At 34.4% G+C, this 20811-nt stretch overlaps 1 protein-coding gene across 1 annotated transcript in view; it reads right to left on the bottom strand.

Annotated features, from left to right (window-relative positions):
- Positions 1 to 20811, bottom strand: part of LOC306843465 (uncharacterized protein) — a 44317-nt gene that overhangs the window by 19388 nt on the left and 4118 nt on the right. Inside the window, exons 2-8 of the mRNA XM_079374987.1 lie at positions 20080 to 20289; positions 15088 to 15141; positions 12688 to 12819; positions 8758 to 8784; positions 7726 to 7752; positions 4522 to 5892; positions 1502 to 1603 (exon numbers count right to left, since the gene is read on the bottom strand). Coding sequence (XP_079231113.1) covers positions 1502 to 1603; positions 4522 to 5892; positions 7726 to 7752; positions 8758 to 8784; positions 12688 to 12819; positions 15088 to 15141; positions 20080 to 20289 — 1923 coding nt within the window. The remainder of the gene's footprint in view (positions 1 to 1501; positions 1604 to 4521; positions 5893 to 7725; positions 7753 to 8757; positions 8785 to 12687; positions 12820 to 15087; positions 15142 to 20079; positions 20290 to 20811) is intronic.

The raw sequence follows: 20811 nt of genomic DNA, 5'->3' as shown, positions 1-20811 counted from the left end.
GTGTTCCAGTGCTGTCTCTGCAGGCACAAGCACACCTCATTCTGCTGTTCCCAGCAGTCCTCTGAACTCACAGTCTGTGATACTGCTGTGTCATACACTGTCTCAGAACGGGATTAGATTTCCATCTTGCAATACACACATGGCTTTATCCCCAATCTCCTCTCCAGACTTTAATCTGATACCGAGAAGGATCCTTTGCCCTCTGGAGGAATTCAGTAAAATTCTAGTTAATCAGCATATCGATAAATCAAATAACAAGAATAATTGGAAAGAGAGGAATACATCTCACTGGAGGAAATCATATTATAGAGATCCTTGTACTTTTTGTGCTTTTATTTAATGTTCATTTTAACATGGGCGAGGTTATACCTTTTTTTGCTATGTATATATATATATATATATTCAATTTTAATAAATAAATAGTCAATTAATTTCAATAACTGTTTAGATTGTTGAGGGAAATCAAAGAAATATGTTAGTGCAATTGTACATAGGCCATAATATAAATACAATAAATATAATAATAATAATAATAATATAAATATAAATAAATCATAAATATTAAAATAATTATTTTAATAAAATCTTTACAATCTATATTTTAAGTAAATAATAAAAAATATTTATTAAATTAAAAATATTAAATATTAATTTCAAAAACTGTTAAAAACTGTTAAAAAAATGAAACATTTATATATTGGCCTATATATTAATAAAAAATTACCAATAAAATAATTATTTTAAATAGATAATTGCAAAACAATATATTTTCAATAAATAATGAAAATCAATTATTAAATAAATAAATAAATAGACTATAATATATAAAAAAAAATTTAAATATTCAGTTCAATGACTAAAATTCAATGAATGGTCACTTTAACATGACAGGTTCTTAGGGGGTCAAAGGTTTAATTAATGATGGCAGACCCCTCATTGGGAGTATGTTTTTTTTGTGAGTTCAGCTGCACAATTTCTCTCTCTCTTGAGTGTTACACACTCTCTCCGAAAAAAAAGAAATGAAATGTGGTAAAAAAAACCTGGTACAAAATCTGTACTGTGGTGGTACCTTTTCAAAAGGTACACCTTTGTACCCAAAAGGTAAATATTAATATCTAAAGTGTACCTGAATGGTGACAGCTTTTGTACCTTTTTTTTTTCTGAGAGTGCAGCAGAGACCAGTGCAGAACACCAAGCAACTAGACTCACACCAACATCATTCTAATGTTGTGGAGTAGATGGAAAAATGAGCCATAAGGAAGTCTTTGGAGATCAAAGTTTGAGGCCTAAGGGTCTGCTCAACCCTCACATCCACAGCCACACACACACATGCCGTCTTCTCCCGTCAGCCACCACCATCAGGCTTGTTGTAGTCAGAACACCACTCCTCCACAGTCAATAACCTTGGAGCTCATTAGTGTTGGCATAATTTTCGCATTTTAATTCTGGTTCATTTTATATGCTTCATGGAAGCAAACTGTTCCTATGCTTCTTACTGTACCTTTAGGGATATGTTCTGGTTCTGGTGCTTTTTCGGCAGTTTCCACTTCCTCTGAGCGTTCATCCTTTTCATCTTTCTCCTCTTCTTTCGGGGTTGTTATGTCTTTGAATAAAAAAAGCAAACATATTTATAAGGCTTGCCGGATAGATCACAAGAAGTCTTCGTAATTTGGTTTCAAAGTCTTTACAACTTTAAGCAACCAATAAGAATTTATTTTCCTTTGACCTGTTATTCTTGAACTCTGCCAAGCGATTTTGGCAGAAGCGAAAATTTTCCCTTTGTTGGTGGCTAGATTGCATTAGTGTTTGACAAAGATATATAATCAGATTTAATTTACATACAGAATTTTTTTTTCAATTATTCTATTGAGACTGATCCTTCAGACTTCATTAGCAACATCAGCGGCGAGTTAGGAGCTGGTGGTTTAGTTTTGCGCAAAGTGAATTAGCAAGGCAGCTAAATTAAGTTAGCAAGGTAAAGTCAATATGTTTAACTACCTTATGTTTAACTACCATTAGTAAAAAGCAAAAGGCATAAGCAGTCTACATAAAACTTACCAATATCTTTATGTGCTGCTGCTATAAGACAATGATTATGACCAATTTCTAACTTTTTACTCATTCTAGCCATAATAACCTATTTTGATCTTCTCTCATTTGCAAATGCAACTTTATTTGGCTTAACTCAGTGTTTTCCTTGATCACCTAGAAATTTGATGCCCTTGAATGACCCCTTTGGATACAAGTGTTTGGTGACAGCTGACTTAAAAGCAGTCTCTCATGGATTCTAACCGTTTCACTGGCAGCTGAGCAGCAATGCACCAGCTGCTGTTCTTTGATCCACCCAGCATGAATTAGACTTCAATCACAAACTCAAATGGGACATTTCCTACCAGCATATTTGGATATGTATAGTAGCAAACTTCGACTAAACTATAGCAACATCTAAATGATTAAAGTGTTTGGTTAAAATCTAGAAAACCTGCAGACAGTACATTCAAGTTTTTATAAAGTCTTCACAATGAAATTACAGACTGATAACAGTTACAGATTCATAGAGTTCCAACTTTCAATTCTTATATGGTTTCTTAACAGTTCCTGTTCGTTTAGTACTTTTACGGAATAAAGAAATGCATAAACAAAATCAGTAACACTTTACAATAAGGGTACATGAATAATCATGTACTAATGCATAAATTAATACTTAATTCATCACATACTAATGATTAGTAAAGGAGTTAACTAATTATGAACTATTCTTAACTACGACTGGAGTCATATGGGTCCATGCATGAATAACGGCAGCCTTAACTATATGTTAGTACATGTTTGATAGTTAATGCATTAATTAACATTTATTGGTAAACTAAATCAAACAGCCTCTTTAAGAAGGAATAAGAAATACTCTGACTTTGAAATTAATTGAAATAACTTAATACTATCATAATTTGAGCATTTGACATCTTCAGGTTTGTCATAAACATTATTGGGTGGCAATGGATTAGTTGATCCTCCTCATCACGTGTAGAAAACACTAAATACACTAATGACTGATCTAGTCTGTTTTATGTTCTTCTCTTTCCCTTTAAACTCACCCTATTGTGACTTATACACGGATTAATAAAAACATTAAAACCCAAAAAGAACATTTGTAGAAAAATTCCTAAAGAAATGCTCAAACTGGAAAGAGTTCACTGTCCATCCAGATACAGCCATGATGATCCTGTACCTCCGCTCTCTGACTTCTTGAAGATCCACACAGCATCTGTTAACCGGGCTGAATACTCACTGTATTAGTACATGTGTGTTTGATAGAAAGCACAACATAAATCATGAGCTGAGTTCAGTAAGTAGTTAACAGTGAATTCATTATGATTGGGCCCTCTCAAGTAAAGTCATGTCAAAATCAACTTTAACAAGCCATCGCTAATTATGAACTACCCTTTACTTGAGAGGACCCAATCATAATGAATTCACTGTTAAATGCTGTGTGGATCTTCAAGAAGTCAGAGAGCGGAGGTACAGGATCATCACGGCTGATTGATTTAGTTTTCCAATAAATGTTAATTAATGCATTAACTATCAAACATGTACTAAGTTAAGGATGCCGTTATTCATGCATGAGTTTGTATGACTCCAGTCAAGCATAGTTCATAATTAGTTAACTCCTTTAATAATCATTAGTATTTGATGAATTAATTATTAATTTAGGCATTAGTACATGATTATTCATGTACCCTTATTGTAAAGTGTTACCACAAAATCCAATAAATGGCTTTAAATGTATAATAAAACAATGAAATATAAACAAACAGAATGTGTTAAAATATTGAATTCAGTATTTTAGAAAATACTATTGACAAAATGCAATAAATTTACCAAAAAGAGTTGACGCATTAGAGTAATTCGCTCGAGAATCAGATTGCATTGGTTGCGTTTTTGATTCACTAGAAAGAATTTGTCTCAGAGTGATTCATTCAAGAATCAGACTATACTAGTAGCGCTGTATTCTTCTGAATCACTAAAAAGAACCAACTTAGAGTCACTCCACTGAAAATCAGATTACATAGGTTAGGTTGTATGTGTTTGATTCACTAAAAAGAACAGTTTCAGAGTGATTCGTTTGGGAATTGGACTACACTGGTTGCGCTCTGTTTTTGGTTCACAAAAAAGAACAGACTCCGAGTCATTCCTTCGGAAATCGGACTACACTGGTCACACTGTATGTTTTTGATTCACTAAAAAGAACCAGTTAATAAAAGTTGTTTGGGAGTCAGACTACATTGGTTATGCTGGCCATTTCACGATGTAGATTCAGTGACGGTGCTGCAGAACTACTGAATAAGTCCAGGAACCTCTGCAACTATATTTTATGGTACTCCGATGAATTAGCATGTGTGAAAACTTTTTTTTTTAATCACTGGCTAAATTATTATTTGGACATGGACACATACTAAAACAAACAAATAAAACAAAACAAAAATGTATCTTTTAGAGTCAAAAACCAAATAATATTGGTACCTTTCTCAGGTGAAAAACCATCATCTTCATCAGCCACCACTGTTGTCTCATCTCCACCTGGTTCGGAACTAACTACAGGTGTTGTTACTATAATATCATCATCATCATCTTCCTCATCCTCACCCCTTATCTGTTCCTCTCCCTCCTCTTTTCCCTCTTCCTCCTGCTCCTCCTTATCTGCAACATCATCAGCTAGCTCCTCAATAACACCCGCACCCTCACTTGTTATATCTTTTTCAGAGTCAGCGTCTTTCAGTCCAGCACCAGTCTCATCTTTAAGACTGTCTTCTGTAACCTCACCATGATCTTCTGCTAAATCTTTTGCTATCTTATCATCATGGTCATCATATGGAATATCAGTAGCAGCTAAGCCAACTTGTGAGTCAGCTAAATCAGCTACTGCATCATCAGCTTTAGCAGCACTCTCCTCTATGGATGTTAATAGCTCTGAATCACCATCAGCTTTAAGAAGTATAGATTCCTCACCAGTTTCTTGCGTTTCAACATCAGTGACTGTAGCACCAGCATCAGCTATAATACCAAGAGCAATGGCGATATCAGCCTCTTCGACCTCATCGTCATCATCTTTCTCCTCACTTTGGTCGTCTTTTTGGTCATCATCAGTAATGTCATCTACTTCTTGTTTCTCTTTATCATCAGCAGGAGTATCTTCTTTTCCATCTTCTTCCTCAGGTGGTTCTTTATCTACATCAATTTTGTCCTCCTCCTCCTCATCAGCTGCATCAGCTTGTTCTTCTTTCTCCACATAAGGTTCAGCAGGGATATAAGTATCTTCCTTTTCGGCAGCAGGAGCAGCAGCAGCTTCCTCTTCCTGTTCCTCTTCCTCCTCAGCATCAGCGTCCTCTTCCTCCTTACCTTTTCCCACAGCTTCTTCTGCTGCTGCTTCCTCCTTTTCATCTTCTGCTTTTTCCTCAGCATCAGCATCAGCTTCCTCTTTCTCCTTTTCTTCGGCCTCTTCTTCTTTTCCCTCCTCCTCCACAGCTTCCTTTGCTGCTGCTGCTGTTTCCTCCTCCTCAGCATCTGCCTTCTCTTCCTCCTTTTCTTCAGCCTCCTCTTCTTTTCCCTCCTCCTCCACAGCTTCCTCTGCTAATTCCTTCTCCTCTTCTTCTTCTTCCTCCTCCTCCTCTTCTTCTTCTTCATCCTCTTCTCCCTCCTCAATCTCATCACCACCTTCTTCCTCTTCTTCTTCTTCTTCATCTTCGTCCTCATAATCTTCTTCATCTTCTTCATCTTCTTCCTCCTCCTCTTCTTCTTCAGCAAGCTCCTTATCTTCCTCCTCCTCGTCCTCGTCCTCTTCCTCCTCATACTCCCCTTCCTCTTCTAACATCTCCTTGGCCCGTATCTCTGCAACTATATCATTAGGTTTTGAGAAATATCAGTGAAGCTGTAGGAATGTATGGGGATCAAACCAAAAGCCCCACAGGATTTGACAGAAGAAAAATAATATTTGGCTAGTCATACACAGTCCAATGCATAACATATCAGAATTATATGATGCATATTATGTGTTTATTACTAGTTGAATACTCACAAGACATGCAAACAGTTACATCTTTTAAAAAATGAATGTGCAAATGTTGATGGATTGCAAATGTAAAGCTAGACTTGATGAGACCTCTTAGTCAATGTCTGTTAAAGTTGGCATTGAAACTGAAATTGCGATAATTTTTTCTTCCCTATTGTGACATGTGACAGTTTTGAATGAATAGTAACTTTAAGCCAACTGAGGTGATTATGTATTTTTGTACACCAACCCAGAAGTTAGCATCACCCTGGTTCCCTTGCCATTGGCTTTTGGATTATTGCAGAAAATAAACTCTATGACCAACAACGTTTATAATTCTTACACATTTTGATAATCTTCACAAATGAACCCGACTAATTTTTGATACAATCGGCAAATGTAAAAAGCCAATTGTAAGCTATAAACAAACTTTACCATGGTTGCATGACGTCAATGTCACCACCATTAAATTTAAAAAACATTTTCTCTGAAAGTTTGAGATGGAAAAGTTATATGAAGCACAATGAAGCTGTAAAAGCAGACTCGTGAATGGATTTTTTTTTTCTGTTCGGCATAATGTTCCTGACAACCTTTGCAGTCACATTCAGTCAGTGGTTAACAACTGCCTTTTTCAAGAAAAGTAAAAGCTTCAAAAAATCTCATGGGGTATTACTGATGTGTTTTACGTCATAGAATAAAATGTTAAAATGAGTTTGTTGAGATTGTGTTAACCACAGACCTTATTTCAGGCATTTAACCAAAAACACATCCAGAAAACCCATTGACTTCAGGATGATGGAACCAGAAGGGTTAAAATGCTAACTGGTTTCCAGGTTTTAGCCCACAAAAATACATAATACGTGGTTATTAAAAAAAATATGTCCCGCCCTAATTTCCTCTTTCCACACAAGAAGGAAACCAGCAGTCTTAAACCAGATCATCGCATCTTTAATTTTTTATACAATAAAATGCAAAAGGGCAGTTCACAGCGTCTAAAATTACTGTGTGACTGTAGGGCGTATAGCATCCTCTTAGAACAATAATTACGGTTTATCATACTCCTCCAGTGACACTGTCTATTTGTCTAAGGAGTGCACAGCCAATTTCCTTGTCTCTTAAGGGTCCCTATGTCAGCAATTATGGACTGTACCTTTAAAGCAAAAAACTCTGCAAGCCACACCAATTTATGAGGCTTGCAGAGTTCCCTTAAGTGTTAATATGACAAATAACAGCAAACGTGTCGTCCTTATAATCAAATACAGACTTTTATTATACATATGTGAGACTATTTTTATTCACAAACATTTGCATTAGCTGAAACCGATTATGGTGTTTAGATGCTTTCTTCATTAGCTTTGCCATTTAGAGACGGCTTAATGATCATTTCATGAAGATGTTAATGGACAAATACATGCAGCTTTATGGAACACTGATTAGCATGGGGAGCATAATTAGGGTGTGTGAAAACAAAAGGAAATGATTATGAATGGTACTGAATGTAACAACACAATCAATGACAGCATAATGCCCATTCTCCATAAAATACTCTAATGCTTGCCCTCCTAATGCAACTGTAATATAAATGTGTTAATTACAGACTCAAGCAAACTGTTATCTGTTATGCTGATGGTTTAAGTATTCTGAATGCAATCTCATCAAGCGCTTTTCAAGACACAAACCTTTTTTCCTCGGTGGCAAGAATTCTCCTAGTGGAGAGAGACACAGAACATAAGAACAACTGATTAAATTAGGTAGTTAATGTGAGGTTTAATGCATGGTATAAAAATGCTGTTGTTTATGTGGCATAGTGTCTCTGAGTCAAAGATGCCAGGAACTAAAAACCAAGACCTGCAAGACAAAGTTGGCCCGTGGTGACCTTTGATTTGGCCCGCCATGCCATATCACAAGAGGAAGGGAAAATAAGAGGATTTTTTTTGTCTATTTATTTAAAAAAACATTTTTTATTATTTTGTTTTAATATTTTTGCATTGAAATGTAAAAAATATTTTTTAATTGTTTTAAAATAAAAGAAAAATATTTAATTCTAATTTTATTTAATACATTTATTAATATAGATGAATATAATGCAGAATTCACTTTTTCAGAATTATATATATTTTTGGCCCTTCATAAAGTTTGTGCACCTCTGGTCTCAGTCTATCTCAGGTCTCCTTGTTTAATAGTGTAAAAATGGTGCTTTTCTTCTTTCTTATGCCACTCAATTAACAGAAAGTCTCAAGGACCTAATGTGAGAAGCGTTTTGTGGGGAGATATGCATATTTATTTAGTTCAGCAGTGATGTGTCAATTTTCAAAACTTCTGACTGAATATCATTATTTGTGCCAAACACCACTTGACACCCTATAAGTGCTGTCATGCTCCACTTTAAATGGAGAATAAATGCTTTAGAAATCCATGAAGAAGGATGTACAGCTCACAAGGTCACCGAGGGGAAAAGATCTATTATATGAATATTATATGAATAAAAGATGTGTAGAAGGCTACAGACACTGTCCTACATTTAAAGATATGACTAGATTATTCATCTCATGTTAGTGTACCTTGGTTTTACTTTATTTACTGTATGTATATAACTTTTTAATGTTGGAAAAATCTTTTACAACATTAAAACATAAAACACTTTTAAAATGATGCATTTCTTATTTGTGTAGGATGCATGATCAAAGTGTAGCACAGAGTTTGATACTAACCTTTTTTCCTCACAAAATGACGCTCACCTAAATTGGTAAAGGAGGAAGTAATACAGAAGACAGTGTTAGAGTAGAACCTACAAAATAGATCTTTTGAAACATTGATGAGGGGTGAATAAATTATAAATGTGGATCAGAGAGGGGAAAAGGCTCGTCTGCGATTCACAGCACTTTATTCCTAGCCTCTAGATCTTCTATAAAAGAAAAAAAGGGCATGCCAACACAAGTACACACACACACACGCGCACACACACAGTCTTTTCTTGAAATCTTTGTCTTTCACGCTTACACATTTCATTTGCATGCAAATAAAAGGTTTAAATCTTAATTATTGTGAGACTACCTTTATTACATGTGTACAGTTAAAATGATTAATTAATCAGTTGTTTGTCTGCTGAGCGATTTGATCTGCCGAGCCTGTTTTACTCCAGTGTGGTCCATAAATATATCTGTCAGTGCTCAAATGAAGAGCAAAGCATGGTGGTTTTACCTAGAGGGTTGAATAATATTTTTCATGATTTCTATGAACTTTCTAATTTCTAGAACTGATTATGAAATTTTGTTATGTGGATATCATAAATCATCATTACTATACAGTAGTAGCTACTATTATAGTAAATCAGGTTGTGCTCCATTCCCAATTGACAACAGATATTAAATCTATATGGAAATTTGTATTGAGTTTATATATTTCATTATATTTCAATTAAAACCTTTATATTTGAACCTTTAGACCAGGGTGTAAGAACTGATATAACACATTCATTTCCCAGAATGCATCACTTCGACCGCAAATTAGTAATTTCCTTTTTTTTGTCTTTCTGATTCATAAACATTCATATTGCCTACAATGCATCAGGGTAATTCAGTATGATAAAATGACAGGGATTTGTTTGTATTCATCATGTAGGAGGTTTAATAGCTGTAATATTCAATTTCAGGCAGTTTACTAGGTCATGTTCAGTAATTTTTTTGTTAATTATATGGTTGTTCAAGCTACAGTAGTATCATACTGTATACATACATATAGATAAATGTAAATATAAATATATTAAGAGTTGGGTTGGAACCACAGACTGTAGAAAAATAATGTTGCATAGGAAGTAAATCTACTGAATCCATCCAAAGAAGTTCAACAAGTAATGCATAGTGACTGTGAAATCAAAAATGGGTGTGTTTTTTTTTTAATTGATAAATTGTTGTTTGAAAAACATTTTCTCACTGAACTCAAACGTGGAAATATATCCTATCGTTTGCAGCCATGGAATAGGTAGGCTATTTATGAAGTTCATTACCTGCACGTGCTGAGACTCAGTGAACGACTCAGTACCGCAGGTAAACACACCTTTCAGCCATAGTTTCAATACACTAACTGTTATCCTGCTGAGTAGTAATAAAACGGTGAAACGCCAGCACTAGTAAAGCATTCTGGGATATTATGCATGTGTTTATATAGAAATAAGAGGCATATATATATGTGTGTATAATTTGTCTGTGTGCATATAGTGTTGTGATCAGTTTGTATACCTTGCATTCTTGCACAGTTTTTTTGTTTTGCTGAGATGATCTACATAAAATGCTGTTGGTATGTATAACCAACAATTTAAAAAGCATTCATTGATAACTGGAGCTATTGAAGCAACGTGGCTGTCAATTCACATGCATTTGTTTTTAAATGAGTATCTCAAGGTGACTTTTATGAGGAATCTTAGCCAAGCGTGTTATTGGTTCAACAATCTTGGCAATGTCACTCTTGTGCGTGTCTCTGCTTTGAGCTCTCTTTATGAATGTTTGTGAAAGTGTGAATATACTGTTCTCTGACAGTCCCATCCACGTTTATTTCTGCTGTATTTCAACTAGATGATTCCAAACGCTTGTGTTCAAATGATAAATATACTACTAGCTAAAAGGTAAATCATGTAGATCTTAAAATGCTTGTATAATGAGTCTTGAGGCATTGTGGGGGTTTCTTAATTGATTACAGTTCTGTGGTCACTGGTAATTAACCAGAAAGTAAATGTAATTAGAATTTAGATTCGTTACTTCATACGCCTTATTTAATGTTCATAGACTTTATTTATCTTTAGAGATTTCGATCTTTGGATTAAAGCAAACATGCTTATATTTGCCTATAATAAAAGTGTCAGTTTTAATGGAAGCTTTGTTTGCTATTTTACTAGTCCACTAGACTATACTACCTTCATTGTATTGGCACTTTTTGGATAGTAACAGATGTGAAGAATTTTCAAGGTCAAAGAAGTCAATTGAAAATGAACTCCTCTCATCTAAACTTGCTACAAACTTGATACAGTTGATACAAAATCAGGGTAAAACGTAGAGGAGATAGAGCACCTAATGAACTTTGTTTATGACCTTTCTAAGTGCATCTGTGGTTGAAGACAGGGCCATATGAGCTGCCCTCAATGAGACCACAATGACCCATTAGCTTCCAAAATTAAAGAGGGGAGATTAAGATATCTGAGGTTATATAGCCTCTTAAGTAGGCATATTTTCTGAGATTTATTGTTCTCCCTTTGTGACAAATTCTCTTTATTTTAAGGTCTATTGAAATACTTATTTTATTTATCCAAAATAATGCATTCTTAATCACCATTGTTGTCTTGTTTTCCAATAAAAAAATACTTAAAATCTTAAGAGCAATGATTTTACAATGAAAAAAATATGAATAAAATAAATACTTTTGAAGTACCTTTTACAAGAAAATACCATTTCAGTCTTTCTACTTTAAAATTTCATATTAGTTTAATGTGCTACTTGCTATTTCTTTGTAATTAATTGTGCAATTTGCTAGCAATTTTTGAGTATAAATTAATTTTACACCATCTTTTTTTGTGAGTGCTTTCAGTGTCTTTCTTTCATTGTATTTGAAAATGCAAGATGTTAAGACTCATTTTCAGAGAATGAATATTGATTTAATTATTATCATCACATTTTCTTGAAAGGTTTGCTTAACATGACAGTTACGTAAGAAAAATGCATGTAAGATACATTCTCTAAAAAGTCTTATGCAATTTTACTCCCATCATTTTGTCTAATTTAATTTAAAACAAAATCCCTGAAAATAGACAACAATCTTGATCAAAAACATTAATTGTATTTATCCTCACAACAGAACATAACTTTAGCCATCTTTATAAACTTATTATATTATTATACTATATTTTTATAATATAATGTAATCTATTCTCTATACTGCTCTAGTGCTTAACTGAAATTACTTATGTTATCCTCTTTGGATCAATCGCTAGTGCTTGTATTCTTATAAGTTTCTAAATGTATCTCCTAAATGAATAAACATAAATGAAAATATTTTTAAATAAATTTGACCAAGTATGTGTGAGTCTTTGTGAATCAAACACTGAATAACTAAAAGAATCCAAGAAGATTTGATGTGAGAGATTAATGACAGAGATGTGATACTGTTTTGTTTGATTTTTATTGTTATTTTGTAGAATTGCACATGTGGCACACAGAGTTAGGGCTGACAGTTCCTGGTAGAAATTCCTCATCCTCTTTCTCAAAATTCTTTCTCAAAATTCTCAATCCTTTAATATTCTCCATCCTTTAATATTTCTTGGTTATGAAACACATTATTTAGAATTTTCTAGCTGATCTTATAATATCATTTCAGAATATAGATTGAAATAAAATATTGGCACAAATATAATCTGTGATATTCAATCCCTTTGGGAAACCATTTAAAGCAGGGTTTTGTTCTGCATAAGGGGAAAACTTGACCATAAAATCCAGCTTAGATTTCTAATAAGACCTATTAGTACACATGGCTCGTCAGATCAAACCGCAGTGGGTTAGTCTGTGGTTTCTGAGATGCTGTTGATATTACAGTAAACACTTTGCTATGTAATTGTGCTGCTAATGTTAAAAGAAGGCTACAACAAGTTAATATACCTTCCTCCTCCTCCTCTTCCGGTGCTACCAAATTAGTCATAAAAGTCAAGATTGATGTTATCCAATCGGTAGAGTCCTCCATGGCTTCGTTCACCGCCTTCATGGGATCAGAGCTGAGGTGCTGAATACCCCCTAAGAGCATGTTTTAGACAGGGCATCTTAAGACACATATTTCCATATGCTCAACATACATTGACTTACAGCCACCTAAACCAGCTCTAACAACAGTAAAAACCTCAAACCTGTCACAAGTCTACAAAACCACTTAAAGTGCTTTATCTGTGTAACATCTAGCTCAAAAAGAATTACAAACAAAATATACTATATGGCCAGAACTATGTGGACACCTGAACACTCAAACCATATGTGGTTCAAACATTTCAAAAGCATGGATTTTCAATAGGAAGTTCACTTCTTGTTGTTATTGATGTTTGAATTGGACATTGTTACTTTTTCCATGCTGTTTATAGTCTAGAAATCATGTAATATTTATTTTAAATTTATTTTTTTATTTTTTTTTGGGGGGGGGGGGGTCTTTTATATATATATATAAGAAAAATGTGTTGTTTATATATTAAATATATTTATATATAAATTAAATTATATGAATATAAATATATACATCTAAATATGTTCAAACTATATACTGTATCTCTGTGTATTTATATATACATAATAAATATACACAGTACACACATATATTATGTAAACAAACTTATTTTGGATGTGATTAATCACGATTAATCATTTGACAGCACTATAAAATATATATTATATATTTCTAATGACAGTATAAAATATTTGATTTTGGAGACAAGATGCTATCTTGATATTTTCTCTCTATAATTTCTCTTCTGTTATGTAATTCTTTTATGCAGGTTCTTTGGTGAGATTAGATCATCATTTCAGGGTCCTTGCCATCAGACAGTCTGAAAAACCTATTTTAAACAAATTGTTTAACTGTGTGCTTAAAGGAATAGTTCACCCAAAAATGAAAATTGTCATCATTAATTCACCCAACTGTGGTTCCAAACCTGTATAAGTTTCTTTCTTATGTTGAAGACAAATGAAGATATTTTGAAGAATTTTGAGGAACCAAACAGTTGTTGGTCCCCATTGATTTCTATAGTAGGCAAAAGAAATGCTATGGAAGTCAATGGGGACCATCAAATGTTTGATACCAGCTTTCTTCAAAAAATATTCTTTTATGTTCAACATAAGAGAGAAACTCACACAGGATTGGAATGACATTAGGGTGAGTAAACGATTACAAAATTGTCATTTTTGGCTGAACTATCCTTTAAAAATAACAAAGTCAGACTGGTTTTGAAAGAATGCATCTAAACCACTAGCAAAGAGTATGATCTCCTGTTTTTAGTAATTATGTATTTCATTAAAAGCAGGTGTTCACATACTTTTGGTCATGTACTGTATGAAGCTCTTCTTTTCAGGTTAGGTGTATGTGCTATCAACCCTGAATGACATCTTCAATAAGAGAAACTGATGATTTCAGCTAGGTGTGTGTATGTTTGCATATACAGTTACAAATATAAATGCCAAGTCAGTAAATCTTGTTTTCATTTAGGGAGACTTTTGGGTTTTCCTGCTTTCCACTGCCCATCGACATGAATGCTCATCTTATTTCACACATCATCATGTAGCGCCTGTCTGTTATCAGCAGGCGAACAGCATGACCCGAGTCAAAGCCATTTTACCAGAAGCCATTATGCAGGGGTGACGTGACAGCATGCACAGACTCCAGACTCCTCAGACCTCCATTATAGCCTCTAAACACCCTCATGTTCACTACTCCTGCTAGAATAAATTATTATTTGATTATAAAATATTCTGGCGGCCAGCTAGTTATAAATTTCTCAAACATGTGTTAAACTCAGCTTGTAAAATTACATTAGATGGGCAGTAAAGCTATTTTAGTTTCAAAATGTTGAGTTATAAATGTGTGTGTGTATATATATATATATATATATATATATATATATATATATACAGTATGTAATTAATTATGTGTTTTTTCAATAATGAAATCTTAAAACCTGTCCATTGCAGGCAGATAGATCTCGCACTGATTGCAGTGTTTTCTGTGAAATTAACGTGAATCATTTTCTCCACATTAAATTGGGAAAGGAGTCAATATTTTTGGGCAGACAAAAATTGCACATCACATTTATAGATCTACAAAAACATTTACCTTGACATTGAAAAGGGATTATTTCTCTTAGGAATGCTCCTTGAAGATGCCATTCAGGATGACTGAATTAAATTTAAAAAAACAATTCTAGTACCTTACAATGACCTTGGTTTAGTATTTAAATAACTACTTCAAATGTTCTGCCTAAGACCACTCGATATGTGTAAGATGTGAGATATAAGATGGCTTGCCTCTAAGGCTGCCTGCTTCCTTTAATGTTTTCCTGACACGGTGTGGCTGAGGTCCTGTTAGGATGAGAGACACAGAAGCAGAGGTGTGGGATAGTAACACATTCTGTACACACACGCTCTCATTGGGTCATCCTCACTGAGCACGCTCAAAACTGTAGGCAGGATAATCAGGGAAATTTAACCACCATTATAAATAAAACACAATCACACTTATGTGTGAAAAGAACAATCACAGGGAAGGTGTGAAAAGAACACATCAAATTAATCCATGTCACAGTGATCACAAAAACACTTTGGCATTTTGCCAAAAAATAAACAGGTAGAAGCAGGATACATGTAGTTTGAATGTGTTACATAAGACACTGTATTATGGTCTCGTTTTTAGAGCATTTACTGGTTCATGGCAAATTTAATTGTCACACTCTCTCTTTTCTCACGTTTGCTTCTGGCTGCATTGAAATTCAAGCCTCATAATGTAATTGTGACATCTCCTTTACATAGAAATGCTAATGCAATACTGATGAATTCAGTGACATTTGTTTGATTAACTATTTAACCTACTTTATGGAAATTCAGTATTGCGCTCTGAGCTCTCACACTCAAAACTGATAACATTTTAAATTGTTGGGTGCTTGAGTGTGACGTGTAAACTCACAGGAAACAAAAATTACAAATGATATCTCTTTAATATCTCTACACAGCAATAAGAATAAAATGAGAGCAAGTGGAAACTTTTGCTTATGTCTCCAGATTATCATACGTTTCCTTTAGAGGAAGAACCTATAATCTTACATATGACCCCTCCAGCTGTGTCTCAGGCTGATCAGATTTGCCAAGATACCAAAAATCTCCAAGACCAATAATCTAACGTGCTATATATACAGTATATATATATATATATACCCCAATACATTATTATGTGTTTATGTATGACATTTGTTTTCATTTAAAAAAAAAATTCTACAGAGAAAACATCTGAGACGACAGTTGATATCTACATAACAGGTAATTCCAATAAATCTCCTGAGCTATAACAGATATCTAAACCATAGACATTTTTTTTCTCTGGGCAATGCTGCTGAACCATCGAAATCAATATAAGAGACACAAAGCCATACAGATGAATGCTTAAATAAAGATACAGTGAGCTCAAACTGAATGAATGTCTTTACATTTTATACATATCTTGAGGACAAAGTGCACAGAGTTCACAATGTGCACAAATGTGCTGGTTTCAATCTTATCTATAGTAATATGTCTGCACTTTTTATCAATGCAGAAATCATTTTCTTAATCTGGATTTTTTATTTTTTTTGTCCAGACATCCTTTTCTAGTATAGAAAGATAAGCATGAGATATTTCATTTTTCTTACCCCTCTGGCAAATATTTTTTAAACCTCATTGAATTTTGTTAGTTTTATGCATGTGTGGGAAAAATATATGTATTAATAATTTACCAACTGGGTATGAAAAGTAACAGAAAACAAGACTGAAAATTCTTAGCAAGAATGATATGCTGACTGTGATTTTTGCCAAGTAGGACATGCTCCCGCTAGACTATTCCACTAGCATGAGGGGAATGATTCTCAGCACTGAGGAACACAGTGGTCTTTGAATCCTGTCTTGAAAGTGAGTGAAGCTTCACCCTTCACTCATACCGCACAGTCCTCTGCACTCAACTCCTCTTTTCATGACCACAGCTTTCCAACAGTAAAGGGAACTAGAGAAATTTGTTACCAGTAATGAACTATGTATATATTATATGTTTATACACAGTGTTGATTTTAATGGCTTACTGTACATGTGCCATAATTTCCTGATATCTGTGGCAGTGTCAGTTTAATCCTGATATCTTTTTGTCATCACAATATTCTTGCCATTCAATGTAATTGGTGTTGTTGGTTTTTATTTATTTATTTTTTAAGTCAGGACTTCTGGTGCAAATTAGACAGCTAGCAAAATGAAAACAGACACCAGTATGAAATGTTGCCTGACATTCCTTCATCCTAAAAACACATTGATAAAAGCTACACAAGGTAAAAGAAATATGAATTCTTTTTTGTTTTTATGGATATTTCCATTTACTTTTGTGGGGTAGACAGTTTTAAAACTGTTTTGAATCTTCATGTCCATTATACAATTTGGGTTCTGAAGCAAAACCAGTTGAGAACCACCCTTATAGACCACCTGAAGGCAAATGGTAAAGACTCTGTAAATGCAAGGCTGTGTTAAGACGGGCCAAAGCGCCAATTCCTCCCCATGATTCCGCATCGCCATATCTCCAGGCTTAGCTGTGCATTGAGAGGGAAATTAAAGTATATATTCCTTCTCCTGTAAAGAACGTGACAAATCTGCAACATAGAATACTTCATTAATATTCTACAGGTAAAATATCATTGTTTTGCTCAATGCATTTAATGAAAAAAAGAATCAAATCATTCTGCATGGCAAAGAGGAGTTGCCGTTCAATACCACACAGTTAATAAACGAAGTCACGCTACAGTGCTTTCAAAGCATAGTTATCGATGTTAGAGTAAAATTAATTGATTGAAGTGAATAATTTGAGGCTTATTGAAAGCAATATCGCAAAGTAAACACCAACACATGGAGGTTGGATATCATAGGGTGGAAGGGAGCAATTGGCACAAAGCTTATTGATGTCATGCCGGCTCAAATAAAACTATGGTTTAAAGTCTCTCAAATGATATACAGTCCACAGTTTTGAATTAAAAAGTTTAGTATATTTTTGTTCTGAGAATTTCAGATTATTGTTAATGTCTTTGCTGCATGCACATGATTTTCTTTTGGAGCATTTTGCACTTAGAATCAAAATGGTGTTCATTCCCTTTGTTATTGTAGTTCTGATGAAATCAGTGCCGCAAGCATTTTGATGATGCCATACTGTTTTATACCCCTCATATCAAGCTCATACTATGATATGAGGTCTGATTGTATGACGTTTATGATTAACTTGGCCTACATATTTTTTTATATAATGGGTAAGAAGATATCTTTGTCTCTTGAACTTAAATTAGATTCATGTTGCATTTCAATGTACAGCAACATTAGGAACTACAAATTCATAATAAAAAAAACTATATTTGAAGCATTTATTATTATTATTATTATTATTATTCTTTTTTTAAATGTCTGGAATTACAAATGCATTATTTTGCAACGTGTATGTTTAATTTAGAGACCAAAATAAACCATTATTTTATGCACAGGAAAATGAAAGATGAATACTTTTGTGAATACATTCTGGTGACACAACACCTTTTTTTTATTTTTTAATATGCAATGTTAACTGTTGTTCCTTAAAAGCAAAAGCCTTATTTTAATAAACAGACTTAAATATGTAAACAAGATAAAGATACTTGAAGCAAATTGAGTATTAAGATTTGCAAAGATTGTATCTTGAATTATAATTATTATTATTATTTACCCCATTTGCAAACGTTTTTCTTGTTTTAATCAGAAATGTAAGAAAATTTAGTAAACTATGCTCAAAACAGGAGATCATACTCTTTGCTAGTGGTTTAGATGCATTCTTTCAAAACCAGTCTGACTTTGTTATTTTTTGCTTATGAAGTAAATGTATCTTGTTTTATATTTGTTTAGATATTACTAATGGAAAACAAGACACAAATTCTGATTAATCTTTCTTTGTGGTGCATAGAGAAATATTAATGGCACAGTTGTACATTGGCACAGAGGTGAATGAAGTAAATGTAAAACGCAATCAGATGTCTGAAATCCAAAGCAATCACTTTTTTATTACCATAACGCACAGTGCATTCTGCTTTCAAAGTGAACTTAGTTCCACAATTAACTTTGCCATTATGATAAAGTCAAAAGTGTGTGTCACACTGAATAGAATGCATGACAGTCTAGAGGAAGTGATGTTGTGTTCATGACAGACAGATTACATGGTTCAGTATATTTGCATGTCCGAACGAATGTTTGAGATGAGAGTGACAGTTGCTCCCTGTTTGCATGCAGGAAAACACACACACATATAAAACAATATGTAGGCCAAGTTAATCATAAACGTCATACACACAAAAACTGGCATTAGCACTGAACTGCAGGCAGAGAGTCTTTACCAGGTGGTAAACAGGGGTCGTCACAGTATAATGTATGGGCTTTTTATTGGATGGCAACAGAATGACACATGGTGATGGACAGGGTGGAAAAAGGAGGTAAACTTATTAGAAATAAGTAAATGTAAATGTGACTCCTAATGTGGGGCGGTGCAATCATGTAGTGAACTACATGATAATGAAAGTCTAATGTTTCCTTTTTGAAATACTTTCAAAAATGGGTTAATGTGTTTGTGTTCTAGAGCTTGTGATGGAATGATTATCTCAATGACAATGACAAATCCATTTCAACGATGACAATTTTTTTTAAAACAGTTGAAGAGTTCAAAATTGTCATTCTGGAACTACTGACACACGGAGGAACAGATGACTGCAACTTCAAGCAATTCGGCACCAAAACAGGCGTTCTATCATCTTCCTCGCATCAACAATGGATTCTAATTCATCAGGTGGTAATACAAGGTAAAATGGTGTCCTACAAGGACTTTTCTCTGACTTCACATGAATGCAGCAGTGGCTGATAGCAGCCCGGCCAACGGGACACCCTATCTATCCTTGTCACTGTCAATGCTATCAGGAACCAGTCAATATCTCTCCTCCCGCTCTTTTTAGAAGCCTCACAAGTTTGCCCTGTGGCACTGCTGATAAACTTCCAGCAAGAAAACAAGCTCGGAGCTTTATCACATCGTAAAGACTCGTTCAAGCATCCGAATACACCCCATCCGAGTCCTGTTTTACTTTAAGCCGAGAGTTAATAAATAATATAAAGCCCTCAATCCAGGTAGCCAATAAAATAATAGACTGCTGCGTCCAACCTATAATCTCTACAGGAAAACTGTTCCAAAATAACTATCCAACGAAGGGACCAAGATAAGAGAGCTGAACCTACCTTCAAGACCCTTGCTGTCGAGCAGGTCAAACATAATGACCGCCACGGCTGACCAGGTTACGATGAGAGCCAGCACAAGGATCCAGGCCAAGGGGGAGCTGAACGTACTGTACAGGTCATCGGTTAAGGTTCGTTTGGACGAACGTGTGGGATGTGCGCTCAGGTCATTCTTAGTCTCGACTATGGTAGTCGTGGTGGTGGAGGACCGTGCTGTAGGGACAGATGGAGGTTCAGAAATGTATAAATGCAAACAAGACAGGTACAAAACAGGTTGAACCATAAGAAAGCTGGTAATTTATGGTAAGTAACAGGTCAAGTTTCAGTTTCATACAGTTGAAGTCACTGGTGAGGTTTACATATTGGTCGTGTTAGTGCCCAGATGGTTATAGTTAACCAGTATCAAACCAGGGACGATGGACACTTTAAAGGAATAGTTCACCATAAAATAGAAATTATGTCAGTTCCTCTTTATGTTTTGGCTTTATTTTATTTAAAATATTCATTATATAAAGTGATTGTGTCAATTCAGATAATTTTTTTGTGTGTGAACTAATCAAATTAGATGATTGGCTACTATTAACTCCCTTAAAACCTGTTAACTGTCACAGGCCCACCAGTGGGCCCACTTGTCATTACATGTTTTAAACAGTAATATCTTAGTCTGAACCAAAAGCAATCTTTACAAACGATATATCGTTTGAAAGCTTAAAGACTCTAGTTTTCATATTTGGT

This window comes from Barbus barbus (assembly GCF_936440315.1).
Source record: "Barbus barbus genome assembly, chromosome: 24".
NCBI lineage: Eukaryota > Metazoa > Chordata > Actinopteri > Cypriniformes > Cyprinidae > Barbus > Barbus barbus.
This window is presented reverse-complemented; position numbering and strand designations above follow the sequence as displayed.